The following is a 22,578-nucleotide window of genomic DNA, read 5'->3' as shown; positions in this document are numbered from 1 at the left end:
TATTAAAATTAAAGATATCAGGGCAATAAATTGGACGTATTTCTGTCAATGGAACAAAGCGCCATCGGGGGAGGAAGGTAGAGGGGGGCTTGGATTGGTGGCGGAACCGGGCGTCGGGCTCATTCGTTCTTGTACTCGCAATGCTTTTCCATGGCGCTTAGTTCCGTTTGATAGAACGCGCTATCCGGGATTCTAAATTCCTCAAAAGGAACTTAAATTGGCGCTTAGTTCCGTTTGGCAGAAATACGTCCAATTAAGCGATACAATTTATAAATTGAGATATCAATGGTGAGTCGAAACACGTTCAAAAGCGGTGTTTAAATCGCCGATCCAATTTTGTTTGATCAAAGGAGATTCAACTAACGCTTTGTTTGAAAACTAATGGATTATTTTTCACACAGGAGAGAAAAATTAGGGAAGTTTTCAAGAAATGACGTTGAGTGTTTGTTAATTTGTAAAATACATTATGAAACGTATTGAAATATTCGGTTTCCGGCTGCTAATGCGAAAACAAAAGTTGAGCTATTTGCCGACTTTACATATATATGCAATCATTGCAAATTGTAAATATATTAATATCCTCTGATTGCACATTGATTTTTTATTAAAGCATGGCCTGAGTCGCAATCATTGCATATATTTGTAAAGTCGGCTAATGATTCAAATTTTGTTTTTGAAATATAAATTATACTGAGGCAACATTACGAACAAGACAAACGGAACCAACACAACATGGAATTAGTGCGAGGGAAAAGACGCGCATTGATGACGGCGCAGAGATACCACTATTCGTGCTCGATGGATGTCCGTGTTGCATCTGCAAAACTGAAGGCGCGATGGTGCGAGGCATGAATTCCAAGACATTTCGAGAACATGTATGCTCTCATTTCTTAAATAAAAGCCAGAATTTTACTACACACGTGGCCTTATCAAATAATCAAGATGTCATATCAAATTTTGTAGTCGATTCTGACTGTGCTCTCTTTATTTGTTCCTCCATACATATATTAGGCTGTATGGAGGATTGAACTGTCACAGGTTTAGTAATCCTGCGGCTCAGCTGGTAGCCTCTGCCTCAAAGGGGGTTGTCAGGGGGGGGGGGGGGTCTCGCCTGGTATGACTCGTTCTCTTTAAAGTCATCCTTGCTGTCGGTCATTATTTTTAAGGATAGAAGTCGCCTGAACTTAGCATTAACTTTCACTTGAGAAGTAAATAAACCAAGTTATATATCATATAGAAAAAATGTTCACGGTCCACTGATTTTTCACTACTAATGAGCATATTTCATTTTTTTAATTAAAAAAAATGAAATACCAAGCTGCCAATTGTCAAAAGTACAACTTTCTTTCTTTTTTTAAAAAAATAAATACTTTGTCACGCAGTCTTTTTTAGTTCTTGCATTAAATAGATCATCATGTAACGTCATTCCTCCAATAATTTCAATAACTTATCTATTGCTTTGTTTCAGAGAAAAGCATGAACATGTGAAAGCTAGATTTTCAACGTTGAGTTTTGCAAAAATAAATATAGCCTCAGTGATCCATTAGCAGCATACTTTTTCTTAGTAGATTTGGACGATTTATTTCCGGAAGACATCATACAACCATTACAGAACTTGAGAAAATTAGAAAAATGACATATTACGTTGTCATTTGTTTGTATACTATAAAGTTTAGCTATGTTGTTTTTTATTTCTGTGTTTGAATTAAAATTATTGACGAGATAAAGTATCATGAGATTCTGTGCGAAGTTTGCAATTGATTATTCAATATGAAAAACCCGTTTTGTTGTCCCACTAATTTTTTAAAACATTTGGAGCAAAATTGAAAGTAGGAAACGTGCACTGGGAAATTAAAAGACCAATTTTCCGATTTCCGATTAATGGATAGACATGGATCAAATCATAATGACAAACATTATATCGACGACTTAAGTGCAAAATCAATTACCTTCATTGCGATGTTACAAAATATCTGCTCCTATTTTGTTTTTTCGAGGAAAAGTAATTCAACTATGAAGCTCGAAATTTACACGGAGAATTCTGCTAAGAGAGAGGCAGAATCAAGGAAGTTTCCAAGAAGTTATGTTGGCTAGATTACCAAAGGAAAACTCAGTATGACAGGAAATCTGCAACGTCGCGAATGAAGATACGTGGTTTCGCACTCCAGCCATCTATAATAACCCTTTTAAGTGCTTCAGGGTAGATAAGATATTATAAACGGCCTTTACCTACCGATTATTGAATTTAATCAGTCGGATAAAAATAATTTTATGTTTCAATAAATAAGTAAAATTTAAAAGAAAGAAAGAGAGGAAAAAAAAAATAGTTTGATATTCGTGGAGTGAGATTCTAACAAATTCATTGGTTTGGTTATAGTTCAAGGCCAATGGGCGATATGAAAGAGAGCATTGTCTAGTGATGCATACCTGAGCGGAGACGGATTATGTCATTCTCCAGGAGGAGAGAGGGAGGAAGTGTGATCTTGATTAACGTGATAGGTGAAAGAAAAATAGAAAAGAATGATTTTAAAAATATTGTATAACTCAATTTTTCATTGACAGTGTTAGTAAACCGTAGCCTCGCATGGAAGGAATGTGCGTAATATTACAAAATTTTGTAGGGCGTGTTAGCGTCAAGCTTTTTTTCTCTTCTTTTTTTCTTACGAATTTCTTTCAACAAACACTAACTGGTGTCTTACACTTCGCCTCAATTCAGTTCTATGTGGTTTTCAGGCATTCTCGTCTGTTCGACAACATAATAGTAATCTTGAACGTACGTCAATAGTAAAAAGACTCGGAAGTTTTAGTTTCAGCTTTAGACATTCTTTTTTTCCTTCTCCTCTCCTCTTTTTCCAAAATGCCTGCTTCTACTTCCATAAGAGATCCTCCGGTACCTACACTAAACAACGGAGAGGCGTGAATGATCGATTATCGATATTTCCCCATTTGAAGCTATGGTATAAAGAATCGATTGTTAAGGTGTTAGTTGCGAGCACCTTGTTTATCAATCCTTTTACACAGGTTTAAACGGCAGATCAATCGATCTATCGCAAAGCTCGCCGCGCCACTACTCCGGTGCTCCATAGTGTTATTATGTGTGCATTTTTTCCTCCAAACGTCCTTCTATTTCGCGTTTTCAAGAAATGACCCGTGAAGATTAGAAATTAGACACGTCAGAGCGGGCTAACTACTGGATAAAGACCTCTTGTAGAACTTATTATGTTTAACATCGCAGTGTCCATTTTTATCATAGGACTTTTTCACTTGAACCGTGTAGTTTTTGCTGAGTTGCCTCGGGATGGAATCACAAAACTGTACAAGGAGCGGAATATTATACCAGATATATTCAAGGACAAAGCACCGAAGGATATTGTAAAGGTGACTATTTTGTGTGTGTAAATAGTATGGAGATTTAACAAGGTGGTAAAATAGTGCTCGGTCCACACTTTTATGCGAGGAAAAAGGTCCGAAAAGTTCAAACATTTTTAATTAGAGTCAAGAATGTTGAGCTCTAATGCACATCAATACAAGACTGTAGGAGAAGAGTGTTCACTTGGTCAGCTCACGTAGATGCATTGGGATATTAAACTGGGGTCACGCCGAGAGATCCATAACGTAATGGGTATATTATGACACCTCATCAAAGATATAAGGATTTATTAAGTATGATTTCTTTTTGGATTCAAAGACATTTCTTGGAATGTTTAATTTAAAACTTGAGTAGAAAAATAGAATAACTTTAGCACAGGCCCTGAACTTCTTGGTTTAAAAATAAATTGAAAAAATAAAAATTAAATGCAGTTTTTGAATGAAGTAGTTGTCATCCAAACAGTGAGGCATTTTGTCTCAGAAGAAGATAAATAATCTAAAAAAAATCAAAAAGAATATTTTCAGAAGATAGGTGCAAAACCCGAGAAGACAAGGAAAATCCAATATGCCCTGTACTGTTGGAAATTGACTCTGTGAATTCAGTACTAATTTCAGCTCCTTTGTAACTTAACCAGATATTAAAGTCACCAAAACTGCGTCAGTTAGGCTGGTCATTTAGGCGTCATAAAGTCGTCGTAAAGTTGTCTGAAGTCGGCACTTGCACCCTTTGGAAGAGCAATAAATGTATCATTCGCATCTTCAGAGAAGTGGTAGGAGTGAGGGTGAGGTAAATATATGTATATTTTCTTGTAAGGAGGAGGATGTTAATGCATATCACCTATTCAAAAGCAAAATGATTTGCTTAATTAATTACGGTAGCACACAAAGACTAGTTTTTTCTGCTTCTCAAGTTTCTATGGAGCAGTCATTTATACATTCGCACTATTGGCTATATGTATACATTAATCACTCATAAAACTGGATGAAACAGTGAAATTATTTATCAAAATTTAGATATGTATTCATATTTTTTTTATTTTTTTAAATGTCTGTGCTTCTTTAATAATCCCTACTATTGGACACACAAATAATGCGGTGATTAATCAATTATCCGTTTATTTATGACTCTCAACCACCAAAACATAAGTCTATCACAAGTGTAATTGATGTATTGTAAGTCACTAAGGTGTAGTTGTGAAGGGAAGATTTGTGAACCTGTCACAGGTATTGAAATACCAGCAACTTGTTCATTTCTTAAACTTATAAATTTCTTATGCATATTCAGTTCACTCATTAGGGATGGCTGGATTTCCTACACTTTCCTCTTTTTCAGTCCTATCTCCCAGCCATCACCTTAAATTACCCATTACTTTTATTACTGAACTTGCAGCTGATAGCTCCACTGATTATAGCCAGCCAATAGCGTGTAGACTTGTTGTCTCACCACCTGTGACGTCAGCAAGTCTATAAAAGCTTGCGCTGCCCATTTCTCGAGGTCCTTTTACTATCTTGACCCGTAGTACTACGTTATGCCATTTTCTCTCCTCTGGCATTATTTATTCTAAGTGTGACTATTCAATCTTTGTAATTCTGTAATTCTCTTCCAAATTGAACTTAATATATCTTTCGGCCGTTTAAACATTTTCTTCAATTATTTCCTGCTCTCCCACAATCTCTCCAGTCAAACTCTCAAACCCTGACAGAATCCTACTCGATTTATTTGATGCTTCAATTGGTTTTGCAATCATTAATTTCTCAGTGCAGGTACCAAGATGCGAGAGAGGTTGATTTCGGAACAAATCTGACGCTGTTACAAACTATAAAGAAGCCTGACCATTGTGAATGGCCAATTGAGGAGGGTGCCTATTATGTGCTGATGCTACTCGGTACGTAAGTACAATAATAACTGACAATGAGTCATTATAATCTATAAATCTTGCAATAACATAAAAATTCAAATAAAATACAATATAAGTTTTAAGTAAAAACACGAGTGCAATATCATCCAATTCCGATTGTCATGACTATTTTAAGATGGAGGAAACTCTTTTGCTTGGAGCAGCAACACGTGTCATATAATCGCGTTTTGATGGTTTAAGATTGCAGAGTAGCAGCACATAAAGGGACATTTTCAAATTTACATTTATATCTACAATGTCAACAGAAGTATCATCTTTTATAAAGATGATGAAAAATGGCGGGTGAAAATAACACATCCGAAATCCACGCCCTCATTTCCAAAATGATGAGATGAAAAAAAAACCTGCACCTAAATGCATGGCCAAAAATGAAGAGCCATCTCATCTCTTAACCCTCATAAACAACGAAGAGCACTGGTTCAAGATCTGGTAAAATTAAATTCACTCAGTCTCGTTGGCTGTTTGCGTAGCTAAAAATCTTTTCTTGCGACGGCCTGTGCGAAGCACAGAGCAACCCTTGAAGTTGCGATTAACGATGTGTTGGAGCTATTTTTTTGCCTAACCGTTGAAACGAAGAATAAAGGAGAGATCTTAAAGTGTGGCTCCAAAGAAGTGGTACCTATAAGGCTTCATGTTATTGATCTTTAATCTTACTCATTCATTTTCATGCTCATTTCGTTTTTCACGTAAATGTTCTACTATCCCAATTTTCTGGAGGGTCTCCCATTTTGAAAAAATTTCGCCTTAGCTATGACATTGGCCAGTCTCTTAACCTCGTTTTACAGTGAGAGCTTCTGAAGTATTCAAAATGGTATTTGTAAATTATTAGAAATAAGACAACAAATATTGAGAAAACCCATGACAAAGTAAATTGAATATTAAAACCGTTCCAGGTCTCGATTCTCCGACGCACAAATACTGCTATGAGCGAGAATACAATCATTGGCTGGTCGGGAACATACCCGGGTCAAATTTCGAGGAGGGTGAAACAATAGCAGAATATCAAGGAGGCCAAATTGCATATGAACCAGGTACGAAATGTCCCTCCTCTTTCCTCCAAAAAAGGATCGAACATTTTATTTTTTCGTAATAAATTTTAAACAAGCAGTTCCAACGCCAACGCGTTGGAGGGCGCTTCTTTAACACTGCGCATGCGAGGAACGTTTTCATACGGCCAAGCGAGAGTATTGCGGACGGACGATGTATAACAAATTGCCTACGTGAAGGTGGTCCGGCAGCAACATACCCGCCGCTAGTCTCTGGAAAACAATAGAAAATAGTAGTTGCGTACGTTGCCAGCGAGCGCGCTGCGAGCGCATCTGTTTCAATTACCTAGCATCGAGTCAGGCCTCTAACTTTCTATTCTCTCTGACATAACCTTAAACCTTCAACCCCGCAAACAGCTGACGCTTGACGATGCTGCGCCGAGAAAATGAACCAATCACAAAAAAGCACAGTAATACGTCACTAAAATGAAGAGATCACGTGACTGTTCGTGATTTTTTCGAATCAATCTGAAACTACAACCTCGAATATGAGGCATTTAAGCATAACGAAGCCCCAAAATAGTTTAACCAGGTAATACGTCCGTGCGAGATTGTTATGCTTAAAAGCAAAACATTTCACGAAAACTTTTACGAATACCAGATGCAGAAGAAAATCAAATTTTCCCGGGTGTACCAGAATGGCGTCATTACCCATAAGGCAAAACGGTATGTAGTATAGTACATGTTACATCGGGGGAGTCGAACGGCTGGAAAGGGCGCATCTGGTACCCAGAAGCGCCCAAAAATACTCGTCACACAACTCACACAAGAGCCGAGCTCCAGTTTTGCCTAACCTAGAAAAAATGTGTGTCTCGATTTTTTTCCTCAGGACGGAATACAGATCTGGCTTTTCATAGTTCTATTTTTCCGTTCTTTTTTACTTTCATGACTTTTCAAAAACAAATGGGTACTCGTATTTGAGAACTTTTTCCCTACAAAGCAGCCGTGCATGCGCGTTCTGCATAAATAAAAAAAAAAAACTCGTCCTGATTTCCCTCGTACAAATATTGACGATTTTGGTTTTGTGACACTTTGTCGAGTGACATGATGAATTTTGTGCAACTCACTTTTTTTTCTCATAGTCTGGAGCTATAGTAAAATTTTCTTCTTTATACAATGGCCATTTCGGAATCAATAATCCCTTTTCAGGTACACATTAATGTTCACAAATATTTTTTTACATCGTTTGACGAGCGAAAAATATTCGTGAACATTAATGTGTGCCTAATGATGGACTATTGAGTCCGAAATTGTCATCGTATAAAAAAGGAAATTCCACTGGGGCCAAACAAAAAAAGTGAGTTGCACCAAATTCAATATTGCCGATGTAAAAAGTTGCAAGTAACTTTGAAGATCGAAGCACCGTTCATATCACTCGAACCAAAAATGTCGTGCAGGTACACGTTCAGTCCGTTGAATCGCATTATCGTTTTGATGTTTTATACTCTTATGATTCTAGGTGAACACAGAGTAGTTTTTGTGGTCTACAAGCAACCAAGAAAAATCGAGTTCAATGCGTCTCATGTAGAAGAAAAGTAAGTATTAAAATTAATCAAAGCCCTTGGTGCCAAAAAATACGTAAGCTGTCCAAAAAGTAATGCTATAATTGACTTTTAGAACGAACGAGAAAAGCTACAAAAAATCGGTGCATATATTCGTGTGGACGGAGTAAAAACCGATAAAATGAGACCTTGTTGAGCTCTTCTGGTCAAAAACTGACCGAAATATGACGTTTCTCCCGCGGCATGTTAGAGACCGCCTCCAGGATTTTAGGGGTACTTTTTGCAAAGAAAAAAACCAGTGACTGGCAAGGTATGGTGTACCGACATTTTGCTCCACAAACTGCCGATAGGAAGTATTATTGTAAAGTATAGGCAAGTTTCGTGAAAACATTGCGAAAAAGCGCCCTGAACTGAAAGACTCTTAGATACTCCACCAGGATAACGCTCGCCCCCATATGGCAGCACCAAGGAGTTCATAGAGAAAAGAGGAATCGTGACCCTCCCCCAACCCCCCTACAGCCCGGACATCACACCTTGCGATTGCTGGCTTTTTCCTATATTAAAATAAGCCATAAATGATAAGAGGTTCAATTCTACCGATGAAATTCAGGCTGAAGTTCAACTGATTCTCAAAAGCCTCGCTCAGAAAGAATTGAATTTTGGTTAAATGGGAAGAACGCCTTCGTCTGTGTGTGAAACATGAAAGGAAGGTACTTTGAAAAGGAACGCATATACCTCCAGGCCCGCCACAAGGGGGGGGGGGGGATACTGGGTTCCTGGTTCCGGGGCCCGGGCCCTGGAGAGGCCCAGGCCACTGGTGAGAAACCACTACGAATTCACACGTAACCCTTGTCTTGTAAGGAAAAGTGAAAAATTGACCCGAAATATTTCGCAAAAGGTGAATAAATTTTAAAAAAACATGCTAGGACACTGTAGAATTTTTCTTACTTCTTTAAAGATTTCTATTTGTTTTCAAGATTTTTAGTACAGATTAATATTTTTAGTGACTGCGTTTCATTTTCTTCCGTCGTCGTGCTAAGAGTCTCCAGTGTAGGCATCCTCGACTTCAATGGCTCAACTTCCTTGCCATAGACGTACGAAAGGGGAGTCCAGGGAGGCTTGGAGACTTGGACCCCCGTAGAGCTGAAAATAGTATCATCTGCCCTCCTCCCTCCCCGAAAAAAATTTCAGATGTTTTGAATGCAACAATTCGAAAGTATTTTGTGCTAAAAGTAAAAAATAAAAATTCTGCAGAAACTGATGTCGTGGGAGCTTCAAAATGCGTTCAAGTAGATTTAAAATTTTAAAAATTTCCCGGACCCCCTCTGTGCTGGGGGCCCGGGCCTTAAAACTGGTACCAGGGCCCGAGATCGGATGTGGCGGGCCTGTGTACGTCTGCAGTCTTTAGATGAAGAGTAATTGAATGTAAAAATCATGGTAGGATAAGTTTTTTTGTTGATTTCTTTTCATAGGCTCAATTAACTGACATTCGTTCTTTTCTTTGCAAAAAGTACCTCTAAAATCCTGGAGGCGGTCTCTCAACATGCCACGGAAGAAACGTCATATCTCGGTCAATTTTTGACAGAGCTCAACAAGGTCTCATTTTATTGGTTCTTACCCCGTCTACACGAATATGAACACCGATTTTTTTTAGCTTTTTCCGTTCCCTTTATTACTCGATTTATTCCGTCGATTATTGCATTACTTTTTGGACAGCCTATGTATGAATATATTATATTATATACTACTCTTATATATTCCAAGATCTTAAACATTATAAAGCATGTCTTACGTAATTAATCTGGAAATGAGAACGTCCACCTAGAATTCCTCTTGAGCATAAAGATTCCACACTTGAGCCGTATGATCAATACATATTTATTACGTTCGGGAAAGTGTGACCCCTTTAATTACAGAGCAACAGTGCAGTGCTGGAAGGAACATTTATGGTATACTCTCCAAAAAATTTCCGAAAGCAAACCAAAGGTCTTATTCAGAATTAACATATTTTTATTATTTTTTCTCTTGCAGGTCTGCATACTGGGATCGAGTTTTATTCACTCATGAGGGTTTCTCGAGAGAGTACAAATTAGGGGATCCTCGAGCCTCTAATTTTTTTACCATGAAGTTTCAAAATGAGCAAGATTATTAAAGATAATTGAAGATGTAATGTTAATACAATTTTTTTTTTATTTTGGTAATCTTCCCTTTTAAAGTTAACTTTTCCCAAACAAATGCGTGAGTTAGTTACATCATATGCTTTCAAATTAGAGTAAAAGAGAGATACAAAAGCAATAAAAGATGAGAATTGACCACAAGTGGTCTTCCCTCAGGATAGAGAGCAGAAGGCCAGAAGAGGGGCCGGAATGGTCTCTTATTAACTCAGAGACGTCATGAAAAATCAAAGCTCATCGCTATAGAATTGGTTCATAAGATAAAAGATGAACAGGTGAAGTTGTACACGCACGACTACTGCTGCACTCAACTCCTACACCAACATCCTTGGCTCGCACTAGTAATGCAGCATTCCTTCTGTGCTCGCATGATTTTCAAAAAAACATCTAGCTTAATGAGAGAAGAGGCTGAGTCCCTTTTTTTTCCAAAACGCAAAAAAGGTAGGGAAACGGAGAAGAAAGTGTTGCAATCTTGAACTCTGGTCAGGGGTCCGAAGTTATAAACTTGGTGCTAAATAACAAGAAATTGCAAATGTACTAAGTGAAGATGCTATTGAAATTTCCTTGCTTTTCATCGTTACAGAATTTACCAAAGGACCAAAATAAGCAGTAATAATAATCTGATATTTAAGTAAATCAGTAGAAAAGACGATAGTAGCTACAAACGATCGGCACATAAAACTATTTGGTGGCCGTAAACCAAGTGGTATTATATTGTCATGGTATGGGGTCGTTTTAAAGTCACAAGAAATAACGTATGTAACGCACGAGCAGGAAACCGTTTTTGCATACCTAGGATCCTGAAAATCACGTAAATGACATCGTTCTAGTGTTGTGTCGCTTTAAAGTCACAAGAAATATCGCATATAACGTACGAGTAGGAGGCCGTTTTTGCATTCCTGGGGATCCTCAAAATCACGTAAAAGACATCGCTCTAGCATGATGTCATTTTAAAGAAACTAGACGATTCTAATGAATCCTTTGGCCAAATGGCCGTTTGGGACGCCACGGAATTTACAAAATTACATGAAATACATCGTCCTAGCATGGTGTCGTTTTAAAGTACAAACAAGTTGGTTTTTGCAATCGCTAGCGATAGCAATATTCGTCATGGGAACTTTTGCTTCTGGGATATGAAAATTTTAAGGTAGGTACAGTTCGTTTGTAGTATCTTCAGAATTGAAGGGGCTATGTAATTTTGTGTCGACATCTCTTTTTTAACATTTTTAATTTTTTTTCTTTGCATACAAGAAAGCTGTTATTTACCAATTATTTATTTTCGTTGGATTATGTATGGTTTTTGGAAGTTAACGCATTTAACTTTCAGTTTCGTTTTTTCGGCGTAAAGTATGATATTTTTACTCTACGCATATGCCCGAATACGCATCATAACGACGGTGAAACTACCAAACCACGTATCTCGTTTGCGGTGTTTAAAAATCTCCGCTCACATTTTATTTTTTTGAAGTAGACCAAATCCATATCATTCCTTGAAATTTTCACAGAATTTTCTCCGCACGAAGAGGAAAAATCACGGAAATTTTCAAGACTGGACGTTAAGTAGCTTTTCATTTAAAAAATAAAGTATGACAGGAAGTCTGCGACGTCGCAAACCGAGATACGTGGTTTGGTAGTTTCACCGTCGATAAGTGACCTATGTGCTTCCTAAGTTGCCATTTTTTTCATTCAAATAGATGTAACCGAAATGTTAGATGTGTACTACCTATACTACTTTCATGTCATTGCTTTATTTATTTATTTACTTTTTGCGTAGGTATAAATTGTTATTTTTTGCTGAATTTTGGAGAAAATATTGCTTTAAGAACGTGGAATGTAAATTAATTTTATTGAAAAAAGAAAATACCATCATTAATTTGGGCGAACAGAGAAAATATACATCAATATTTGGGTCAACATCTCCCTGATTATATAAAGGATGAATATATTAGTATTTCTGTATCAAAAAACTTAGCTTTTGTCTTCAGAGATACGATGATTCTAGTCCCAGTCAATTTGTTTTATTGAAAAAACAAAAAAACAAAAAATAAATAAAAAAAAAAAAAAACAACTGAAATGTTAGCATACTATTTTCATGTCTTTCTATTTGTATCAATAGGTACTTTTTGCTTAACTTACGAACGTTGAATGCAAATTAACTTTATTGAAAAAAGAAAATAACGTCATTAATTTGGGGGAACATGTGGCTGATTATATGAAGGAGGTATATTCCAGTATTTTTGTTTAACATATTAACTCACGAGAAAATGTTCGTACATTTATCATCTAGTATTAATTATTTTTTGATGATTGGTCTAAAACATTCAATACAACCATTAAAAATTATCTCCCATCGCCGGGTATCGAACTCCCGATCACCTATTGCCCGCACCTTATCAAAAATATGGGGCGCCTCAGTCGACTAGGCTATCACAGATCGGCGAATGGAGGGGAAAAAATAGCATTTAAAAGACTCGGACGATGGGCGGGACTTATCACAAGAGTTGTCCTTGAGCGATTCGGCGATTCGCGTCTTCGTAGCTTCTGGAGAAATGAGCTAAGCGCCTTTCTCTGTGAGACATTGTTTGCCTATGCTATCATGTGTCTCAAGGTTCATATCAGCAGGCATTTGCCATCGCGGCAGTAAGCTGAGGCAATATTTCTGTATTCATGGAATAAATCAATCAATCGAGTTCCGATTTTGGCTCATATATCCGTAACGGGTCCTCCAGAGCAGTTTTCCACCTTGCACAATAGTTATAATTTCTTTATTTCTATTTGTAAAATTTGAGGTGGGATAATGGCGGCTTCTCAAGAGCAACGAGGTAGGCGATCTTTTGCACCAACGAACAGAAAACTGATGGCGAAAAATAACCAATCAGAACCTCCCAAAAAAAAGAATTTGCCTAAAAACGGAACTTCGTGGATCTGCGCAGATTTACCAGTCAGACACGACATCTCAAGTGGAAAAAAACTCGCTGAAAGCGAATTTTAGCAATCAACACAACTTGACGTAGAGACATGATTGGCTAAAAAATACAACGGTTTTTGATACATCGGAAAATCAACCAAAAATCGGAGACTGGGCGAAACGCTCAAGGTCGCAGAGGTATAGGGAATCCCATAGCGAAAGCAACGGAACGATTCTAATATCATGGGGAACTCCGTTCCCATGACAAAAAATAATGCGTGAAACACACTAACAGAAAGCCGCGTTCGCTCCACTAAGAATCTTCAATATCACGTGAAATAAATCCTCCTGGCATGGAGCCGTTTGAAAGTCACAGAGAATTTCGCGAGAAACGCACGACGAGATGACCGTTTTTGTCCCAAGGAATCTCCTAAATAACGGGAAATACATCATCCGAGCATGGAGACGTTTTAGAGTCACAAATAATATCTCTTGAACGCACGTCCAGATTGCAGTTTTTGTGCCGCAAGGAATCTCTAAAATCACATGAAATGCATTGTCCTAGCATGAAGCCTTTTTAATGTTACCAACCAAATCGCGTGCATTTTTCGGCCAAATGACCGTTCTTGCACGCCCAGGAATCTTCAAAATCACGTGAAATACGTATACTTTTAACGGTTCTAATCATCACCGTGAAATTCTCAAGCCCAGCAAATACTATCTCTTGTCGGCGCATCTTAGCGCAAAGTCTCCTCGATGACCAACAGCCGTCCGTCTCTGTTGTGCATGAAATTCTGTCATAGAGGGGGCTGAATACGACTCATTATCGGTGTAAGAGGAAGTACTGATGAGGTCGTTTGTCGACTGTATTCCGACAGCGACTTCGAGGGACGAACCGCGTGCCCGTGCTGCTCTGAGTGCAATGAAAGCTGGAGCGCCTTCATTTCTTCGCATCTGCAGCACGGACACCCACAGAGCGGTAATAGTTGTATCACGGCGCCTGGTCCGTCTCGCACGGTGGCAGCGGAGCGGCGCGGCATGGCGGCTTGAGCTAATGAAAATGAATGAATCGGTCATGGTGCATTTTGCATACTGTTTGCTCCGTATATAGCGTAGGGTTACCTTTCAGTCAGAGCTTTCAACATGTATGTGAGTATTTTTATAGGAAAATTTATTTTTGAATGATTTTTTGCCTGTCAAAGAATTATTATTGCTTTTATCTGTCATTAATTCGTCTCTTCATCGCACGAGAAATCAATCTCCTTATATTAAACCCTAAAAGAATGTCCAAACTATAAGATATTAATGGAGCAACGGTTTTACTGCTACTTTTAGGTTCTCAATTTTTTAAGTTTCTTTAAATTTATTAATATTTTGACATTTACAGAATTTTCGAAGCTGTTTTTTTTTTCTTAAACCAAATCGGCATCTTTTATGTTCAAACTATGAAGCTTTTAATACACGAACAACTCACATCATGTCAGAGCTATTATTTTTGCGCAAATGGTGAGAATATAATCAGACCACAAGAAATTGAAACAAGTGTGCTTGAGACCAAGTAGATACTCAACAATCTGATATGATATATGATTCATGCTCACCTCATATTGAAACGAAATATGCGGCAATAGTGCGAAAGAATAATTTTAAAGTTCAGACATTATTTAAAAACGTATAACAGGGGCAAGATATGTTCTAGAAATAGCTTCTATGAAATATGTAATAAAAAAAGTCAATTAAATTATTTCAAAAGTTTTTATGTATTAATTGGCATTGTTTAAATTGTATTTTAAATATGTGTACGATAAGTCTCTTGATTTATTTTGCGAGGAAAGATCTATACTTTTGACTGTCATTCTTCATACGTTCAATTTCGTATAATACCGTGCAACACCTCTGTTGTGAAATAGTTGCTTTAGGCGCCGCCGCACTGCGGGCGGGCGCCCGGGCGGCCAGCGCGAGCCGCGCATTGGCGCCTACAAACCTAAGTGGATACTTCAAGCACTGTGCAATGCGTGAAGTATCCACTTAGGTTTGTAGGCGCCAGTGAGCCTCTCGCGCCGGCAGCACGCCGCTCCACTGCTCTTGGGCTTTAATTTTAAATTTATACTCTCATAGTCAGCGTTTTTTAACTCATGATTTTGAAATGTTTGCACACGCTGCATTGATTATTCTCATTTAAATTGATGGGGAAAAAATGTGTATCAATTTATCAATGGAGAATAATAATATAATGTGTGTTTTTTAAATATTGGTGGTTCCGTGTCAAATATATATAGGTACTTTTTTTATTTTTTTAATTTTTTCTTTACGAAATTATTACTCCATTTTGAGAACATTTATATTTTTAAAACGTGACAAATATTTGTAAAACCTTTTCCAAGCGACATTAATCTCAATGAGCCGCGGTTGTGCCGACAGAAACTGCAAAAATGAATAAATGAGGGGAAAAAACCAAGAAGCACGCAATCTTTAGTTTTAACCCATTTGTACATCGATCCTCTAGAGTCAAATACGTCAAATTTTGAGCGTTTGGTTGCGCGTACACCTCGCTCCAGCACAATATAAGCACAAAATGTAAAAGAAAAAATTAAAGTGCTTTGGAAATCATTAAATTTGACACGAAACCACCAATATTTAAAAAAACATCATTATATTATTATTATTATTCTCCTTTGATAAATTGATACATATTTTTTTCCCCGTCAATTTAAATGAGAATAATCAATGCAGAGTGTGCAAACATTTCAAAATCATGAGTTAAAAAACGCTGACTATGCGAGTATAAATATTAAAGCCTAAGAGAGTGGAGCGGCGTGCTGCCAGCGCGAGAAGCTCACTGGCGCCTACAAACCTAAGTGGATACTTCACTCATTGCACAATGCTTGAAGTATCCACTTAGGTTTGTAGGCGCCAATGCGCGGCTCGCGCTGACATGACCGCCCGCCCGTTGTGCGGCGGCGCCTGAAGCAACTATTTCACAACAGAGGTGTTGTACAGTATTATACGAAAATTGAACGTATGAAGAATGATAGGCATCCTTTAAAATTACAGATCTTTCCTCGCAAAATAAATCAAGATACTTATCGTGCACAGGAAAAATCTAAGAACCTTCAGCTGAGGCAAATCAAGAGGTTCATTCGGTTCCGCACTAACGCGGTGGGAATTTCCTAAAAGATAATTAAGTCCCGTTACACCAAAGAGGTGTAGAGAGTTTTAGTAAATTTTGTCTCATGGAATTGACGCTCCCCCATTTTTACCACAACTCTCAACTATATATTATTCTCCGTTGGACCAAGCAGACAAAACAAAAAAAAAAAACAAGCAAACCCTCATTCTTCCAAGACTTATACATTTTCATCCAAAACGTCGTGAGCAATGGTCGTTTGTATTTACATGTGGGCCAATAATTAACTTTGGTTCTGAACTGGCACGTGGACCAAAACTCCCGTGCCGAAAAAACGCGTGGACGTAAATTAATGGAAAAAACAGGTGCGCGGACAAAAAATCGTTGACGAAATGTCCTATAACCGTAGTTCCTATTTACTAAATTCAATTCGATCATGCGCAAAAAGAGGAGGGCGCCGCTTTCCCATTCTGCCCCAACCCACCTCCGATAGTTTCAAGAATTCTTCGAGTGAATTGAGGAACATATTTGTCATCTTGGAAGTGTTTTCATTAAGAACATCTCTTAAAACTGCTCCTGATGGGCCCTATTTTCCAAACATTTTTGGAGCTGTTAGAACACCCCTCCCACTTTTTTATCGAAGAATTCGTCTATGCCCTTCACACCTCCCTTGATGAGATGTCCTTCGGTTTTCAACCACAAAAAATCACTAGATCCACCCCACATTCCAATTCGTATTATATTTAATTTAAGAAAGCGATTTTCCGCCGTTGCCGATATCATCTCGATTGAGGAGTATTCGTTCGTACACTCGAGTATTATAATAGACCACTCAACAACTCACAGATTCTTATTTACATTAAGTTAACAAATCGATGGATGAATCACTGCGGCATAAACCGACAGCTCCTTCAAATCCACGGGCATAGCTCCTCGAAATTCGTAAACTTCATAGTCAACATTCTACCCAGTTTGAGTCAAACGGTTCTCTCACCGATCCAGTTTGCCGCCTCCCTATTTATAATTTCCGAGAAAATTTTATAGGTTACTTCGCGCAACATGTTTGAAGCAGTGTGGTTTGTCGTCATTGTGTGCAACGGCCACCGGTTTTGTAGTCGATCGGACTCTTGAACCGATGGCCTCCGGTCGCGACGTCGTGGAAACGGTGATTTATCGGATCCAGCGAAGTCGTGTGTTTCCCGACGACAGGGACTTCCTCCGCCGCGTGGCCTACACCGAGAGCAAGTTCGGCGAGGAACCCGCCACCTATCGCGAGGGCTACAATGGGGGCATCTGGCAGTTCGACCGGTTCAAGACGACCCAATTTGATGCTCAAAGTAACGGCACCACCCCTGAGCTTAGAAGCATCCACACGGCCATTAGAGATACGCTAGGCATCAACTGGATGCAGGTAATCAAAATCACATCAGATCATGCGGTATTTGCTAAATGCCTTTCATGGGGGACGCTCAAACATTATACTTTTCATTTTTGGGAAGGAACTGTCTAAATTTGTGTCACAAGATGGGAGAGGAGAGGGAGCTGAACTGCCGTACTAAGGAAGAACGGCGTATAAGCCTTCAGACGGTGCCAAGTTTCCTTCGATAAAAACAGAATTTGCTAGGAAAATTGTCAATATTATCGTCCAAAATTTTCAGACGATTTTTCACGCAATTTAATCTAGAATATCTGAAAATTTCAAGGGAGAATATGCACGAATGTCGTCAAAAATACATGTTTTATCAAGGGGAATTTGGCAACTCTCGAATGTTCATACTGCGCTTTTCCTTAGCACGGCAGTGAAGCCCTGCGGTCACAACGGATTATTGAGCGATTCTCATCACGTAAACATCCATATTACAAAAAAATGTGTGGTAATGACCAGTGAAGTGGCATACTTTGCGATTATAGATTGATCTGCCATTTAAACGCATGGAAAAGGATCGATGAATAGGGTGTTCGCAACGAACACCTTAATAATCGATTCTTTACAACAGCTTCAAATGGAGACCGGGGAGGTATCGATAGTCGATCATTCACGCCTCGCCACTAAATATGACCAGTGACCATCTTAGAAAAAAAAAATTCAGATTGCCTTCTTTTGCTATTTTAATGTTTGTCTGGATTAAAGTGGACACAATTTTGCAGTAAGGAATAAATAGTTCTAGCTCATCCATAATAACACCTATGTGCATAAGAAATCTAATGGCATATACTTGCAGTGGCGATTCTTGAAGTCAGCAACAGTGTTATTCTCCATTCAAATGTATGTAAAACAATCGACTCTTGGCGAGGCAGCTTGCCTCACCTAAGATCGATATTTTTAACGGATTTAAATGATGACAAATAGTGTTGCCAACTTACAAAATTGGACGTATTTCTATCTAACGGAACTATGTGCATTAGGACGTGAGCCCTGTTATGCATGTATTCTTATGAGTCTTAAGGCTCATGTCTTAATGCACATAGTTCCGTTTGACAGAAATGCGTCCAGTTGACATTGCACAATACTATTTTCCCGTCGCAAAATAGTCTATTTTATTGCATGTTTTCCCAGGCGAAGGAGGAAGACATGCTGAAACCACTCTACTCTGCACTCGCCGCAAGCATTTACATCGAGTTAACGAGGTTGACCAGAGGTCCAATTCCTGACGTCATCAAAGCCCAAGATATGTTTTGGAAGGACTACTACAATACTAATGGAGGCAAGTACGGAGATTTCGAGAGGCGGGCCCAAGAACTCCTCGAAAAAGACATGCGTGCATCCGGCGGGAAGATAGACGTCATGATGGTCGTCGACGGAAGCGCCAGTATAGGCCAGCACGCTTTCCAGACAGCACTGGATTCCATGGCACGCCTGGTGACCTTATTCGACCTTGAGGAGGCAAACGTCGGGATGGTCACCTACTCGAACACAGTGACCAGTCTGATTCCGCTGGTGAACAATTTCACCACGGCCAGACTCCAGGAGGCTATTCGAGGGACACTGTATCCGGATGCAGGGACGAATACTTACCTCGGCATGATGGCAGCTGTCGATGAATTTAAAAAATTGCCAGAGAACCGAGGAGAGAGAGGTGTTCCAAGACTTCTGGTCGTCTTAACCGATGGAAATCACTTGACAGGACCCAAGCCAGGCATTGCGGCTCAGAAGGCTGCCAAAGCAGGTATACCAAAATCGAAAAGAACATTCTCGTTGTTTTTATTCTTAGTGCAGTGATCATAGTCTAGGCAGTAAGGGAGTGGGTTTTGAAAACTTGATAAGTGCCATCAGCGGGTCGATTTTGGAATTGTTATAGAAGGTCTCTACGTCCCCATCTTAGGGAAGTATAAATTATCGACCGAAGTCATTCGATGACGATTCAGCAATCCAAGCGCAAGTGTTACTCAGATTGTCGTTGGAGTTACTCATTTTAAAAGAACCTAAATTCCTCGGTTTTGTGGACATTTTATATGGAAATTTCCTTTTAATTTTGATCTAATTTTCGGGATCATATTTTCTCCTTCTTAGTCCGTTAAATTTACGTCAAAAGAGACGAACAATTACTGAAAGTTAGAACATATGATGACGCTTACAATGATAAAAAAAGTTCCGTAACAGATATTGGATACCAAACATTTCCTGTTCCGATAACCGAAGTTTTCAGCCATAGAAAGGTACTAAGATTTGGTTGCTATGACCAACTACTTTGGTTCCCTGAAGCGGTAAAATTCAGTGTTCAATACAAACCAAACTTCAGTGTCAGTTACCGAGTTTCTTCTCTCGTAATGAAAGGTGGAGCCATTATCCGAAACCGTTTCAAATGGTGGCTGGTTATGAAAAGGTGAAAATGACCAAAAATTATGGTCTGTTCGAGATTTGAAGAACCGTGGAAAATCATAATAATTGCACTATATTGAAGCGAGGTTGTGTTCCTCAATGATTAAGTCACTAGTCCAGCATCGCACAGCAGCGGGTTGATCATGAGTCGCCTGCCACTGCGCGCGGGACATTGCTTCGGGTATTCTACGCTCCTAGCTGGCTCAAACTCCGGGAAACACCAGAGCGTGCTGACCGTGCTGGCCTATAGCCTCCTGCGCGATATGGCCTTAAAACGCGGAGAGTAGCAGTTGACAGGGGTCAAGGGTCAACTAGAGTCCCTTTATACCCAGAGTTAAGACAACTCGATTATCAGCTGACTGGCAGCCGGCCTTGTCTGGCCATGGAGGCCGAAACGAGTGCACCCAAACGAACGATATTGAGGGATCAGGATCAGGAATCCTGCGATGTCTGTCACACAAAAACAACAACATCAACAAATTGATCAATTAAAAAGAAAATGAGATTGGTTTGTGAATAATTTCTTAATCTGTTTTCATTTTGGACCGATGGAAATAACAATTTACTCTTGATAAACCACAATTAGGTAATATTTTCATTATTCTTGTTCACATTCGAGGTACCGCCATCTTGGTGCACTCGTTTCGGCCTCCATGAGCGAGAACCAATCAGAATTGGATTTTTTTTAGGCCACTTTCAGCCCAACCAAAAGTGAGTTGTCTTAACTCTGGGTATAAAGGGACTCTAGGGTCAACTTGAGACAATCCTTACAAAAACCCACATGCCTCACATGCCTTTAGATATACCTTGCAAAATAGTGCTTTTAATTCTGACTGCCGGCTGTCCTTCTATCTTGAACAGACTAAAGTTTCCCCTTCCAATGAGAACTCTGCAACCCAATTTACTATAACGACCCATTCCTATACACTGTAATGCGAGCGTAACGCAGGCTCAACCCCCCCCCCCCCCACCCCCGAGCGCTGTCTATTTTCTAAACGGCCCCCAACTATCAGATCAAATTTGAAGACCTCTTTACATGTTTTCCAACAGGTATCATACCATGTGCTTTCGGAATCGGCAATGATATCGACGACTCGGAGCTACTCGAAATTGCGAATAATATATCCGATTACAAGTTCAGGACAGAATCGTACTACTCGTTGCAACAGCAGATAGTTCTCATCGCTCGGTGGGTGAAGACCCTTCCGCAGACGCTCAAGATGGGATTTGAAACGAGCGAGACACTCAAGGAAGCTAACGAGAAGAGGCACTATCGATTGGAGGTACCAGAGAACGGTACAACGATCAGACTGGTCAACGAAAGGGGTGAATCTCGTGGCTACTGGACTTACGCTGACGAGCGACCGTCCAGCGCACTCTACGATGGGACTATTTACGGAGGAGAGACGTTTATTCCACCACCGCAACCTGCTCCCGGAAATAGGAGCGACACTGTGAAGACAGCGTCGATGAGTGATTTGAAAATTGCGATAGAGAGCTTTGAGGCAAACAGCAGGCTGAGGATGTGGATTCTTGAGGGGGATGCCACCGAATCCGCGGCTGTCAAACTTGACTTTGCATGTTTTGTGCATGTCGCTGTCTATATTTTCGCTGCTGTTCTTTTGAAATAAATGATCCTCGTCATGCAATGAGGAGGTGACTTCATCGTAAAGTATAATGGAGATGTTGCATGTGTGAGGAATTTGCGATTTGACTGTTGATTCTTATGTAAAAGTTCGCGAGAGACACGATGGTGCCACTGGTTTTCTCTGAAATCAACTCCCAAGCTTAAAAAAAACTCTCAAGTTGAGGGATATCCCACGCTATCCTGAGAGTCTACCTCTACACTAAGACAAACTCTCCATGCAAAGATAGGGAACAAATATATTGACAGGGCTGCCACCTTATTTAGGGACTCTCAAAACTGAAATCACGGCAACCCTGTCAATGTATTTGCTCCCTATCTTTGCATGGAGATTTGTCTCGATGTAGAGGTGGACTCTCAGGATAGCGTGGGATATCCCCTCCATTTTGGCCTCAACTTGAGAGCTTTTTTTGAGCTTGGGAGTTGATTTCAGAGAAAACCAGTGGCACCATCGTGTTTCTCGCGAACTTTTACACAAGAGTCAACAGTCAAATCGCAAATTCCTCACACATGCAACATCTCCATTGGAGTGGACGGGCGAATTAATTGATACATTTGAACATGTTTCTGCTTGAATGGGTTATCTCAAAAAAAATTTAGTTGAAAAGAGGGGAGGGACTTAAAGGACAAGGTGCATAAGTGCAGTTTTTGAAAAAATTGAGACATTAAAGATTTCAAGTAAAACTAGTCATAATGCAAAATTCGCATCCAAATTCCAATTTTTAAGCATGAAAAGGTCAGTTTGAACTTTTTGTCCGCCACAAGGATTCATGTAATTCGGAACCTCAAACATGTATTCATCGAAATAGCAAAAACTGCACGGATGCGCCTTGTCTTCCAAGCCCCTCAAATGTACCTCAATGAAGCTCATAAATACTATGCGCATAGGTCTTTTTTATTTGATGCGCATGTGTGTATAGTACCTTTTAAGAGCATGCGTGAGATATCATATAAATTAACTGTAGAATGGATAGCGGAAGTAGCTTACTGACTAAAAAGCACAACAAATGTATCGCCATTATTTTAAGGGGTATCGCAAATAGACGAAACGAGTTAAGTTTTTACTTT

At 39.3% G+C, this 22,578-nt stretch overlaps 2 protein-coding genes across 3 annotated transcripts; both read left to right on the top strand.

The window, feature by feature from the left end:
- The first annotated feature begins 2,802 nt into the window (after positions 1-2,802).
- Positions 2,803-10,017, top strand: LOC109042911 (protein D2). 2 transcript variants are annotated; one of them, XM_072297820.1, is made up of 5 exons: positions 2,803-3,378; positions 5,129-5,255; positions 6,182-6,319; positions 7,794-7,869; positions 9,868-10,017. In XM_072297820.1, the coding sequence occupies exons 1-5, from the start codon at positions 3,220-3,222 to the stop codon at positions 9,986-9,988; spliced, it is 621 nt and encodes a 206-aa protein (XP_072153921.1). In that variant the 5' UTR covers positions 2,803-3,219; the 3' UTR covers positions 9,989-10,017. The 2 variants fall into 2 exon arrangements, with proteins under 2 accessions (XP_072153921.1, XP_072153922.1); XM_072297821.1 differs by lacking the exon at positions 2,803-3,378 and adding an exon at positions 4,097-4,156.
- A 6,558-nt stretch (positions 10,018-16,575) lies between these two features.
- LOC109042860 (uncharacterized) lies at positions 16,576-21,514 on the top strand. The gene is made up of 3 exons (XM_019059809.2): positions 16,576-17,456; positions 18,603-19,212; positions 20,916-21,514. The coding sequence occupies exons 1-3, from the start codon at positions 17,181-17,183 to the stop codon at positions 21,494-21,496; spliced, it is 1,467 nt and encodes a 488-aa protein (XP_018915354.2). The 5' UTR covers positions 16,576-17,180; the 3' UTR covers positions 21,497-21,514.
- The last annotated feature ends 1,064 nt before the right edge of the window (positions 21,515-22,578 follow it).

Source organism: Bemisia tabaci, chromosome 3 (genome assembly GCF_918797505.1).
Source record: "Bemisia tabaci chromosome 3, PGI_BMITA_v3".
Taxonomy (NCBI): Eukaryota; Metazoa; Arthropoda; class Insecta; order Hemiptera; family Aleyrodidae; genus Bemisia; species Bemisia tabaci.
The sequence above is the reverse complement of the archived record's forward strand: the minus strand, read 5'-3'. Positions and strand labels throughout refer to the sequence as shown.

Excerpts from the sequence above, each read along its gene's own strand:
- LOC109042911 (XM_072297820.1), top strand. The coding sequence starts at position 3,220 with ATGTTTAACATCGCAGTGTCCATTTTTATCATAGGACTTTTTCACTTG. Across the intron at positions 5,256-6,181 it reads TTATGTGCTGATGCTACTCG|GTCTCGATTCTCCGACGCAC; the intron begins GTACGTAAGTAC and ends AAACCGTTCCAG. Across the intron at positions 7,870-9,867 it reads GCGTCTCATGTAGAAGAAAA|GTCTGCATACTGGGATCGAG; the intron begins GTAAGTATTAAA and ends TTTCTCTTGCAG.
- LOC109042860 (XM_019059809.2), top strand. The coding sequence starts at position 17,181 with ATGGCCTCCGGTCGCGACGTCGTGGAAACGGTGATTTATCGGATCCAG. Across the intron at positions 17,457-18,602 it reads TAGGCATCAACTGGATGCAG|GCGAAGGAGGAAGACATGCT; the intron begins GTAATCAAAATC and ends ATGTTTTCCCAG. Across the intron at positions 19,213-20,915 it reads TCAGAAGGCTGCCAAAGCAG|GTATCATACCATGTGCTTTC; the intron begins GTATACCAAAAT and ends GTTTTCCAACAG.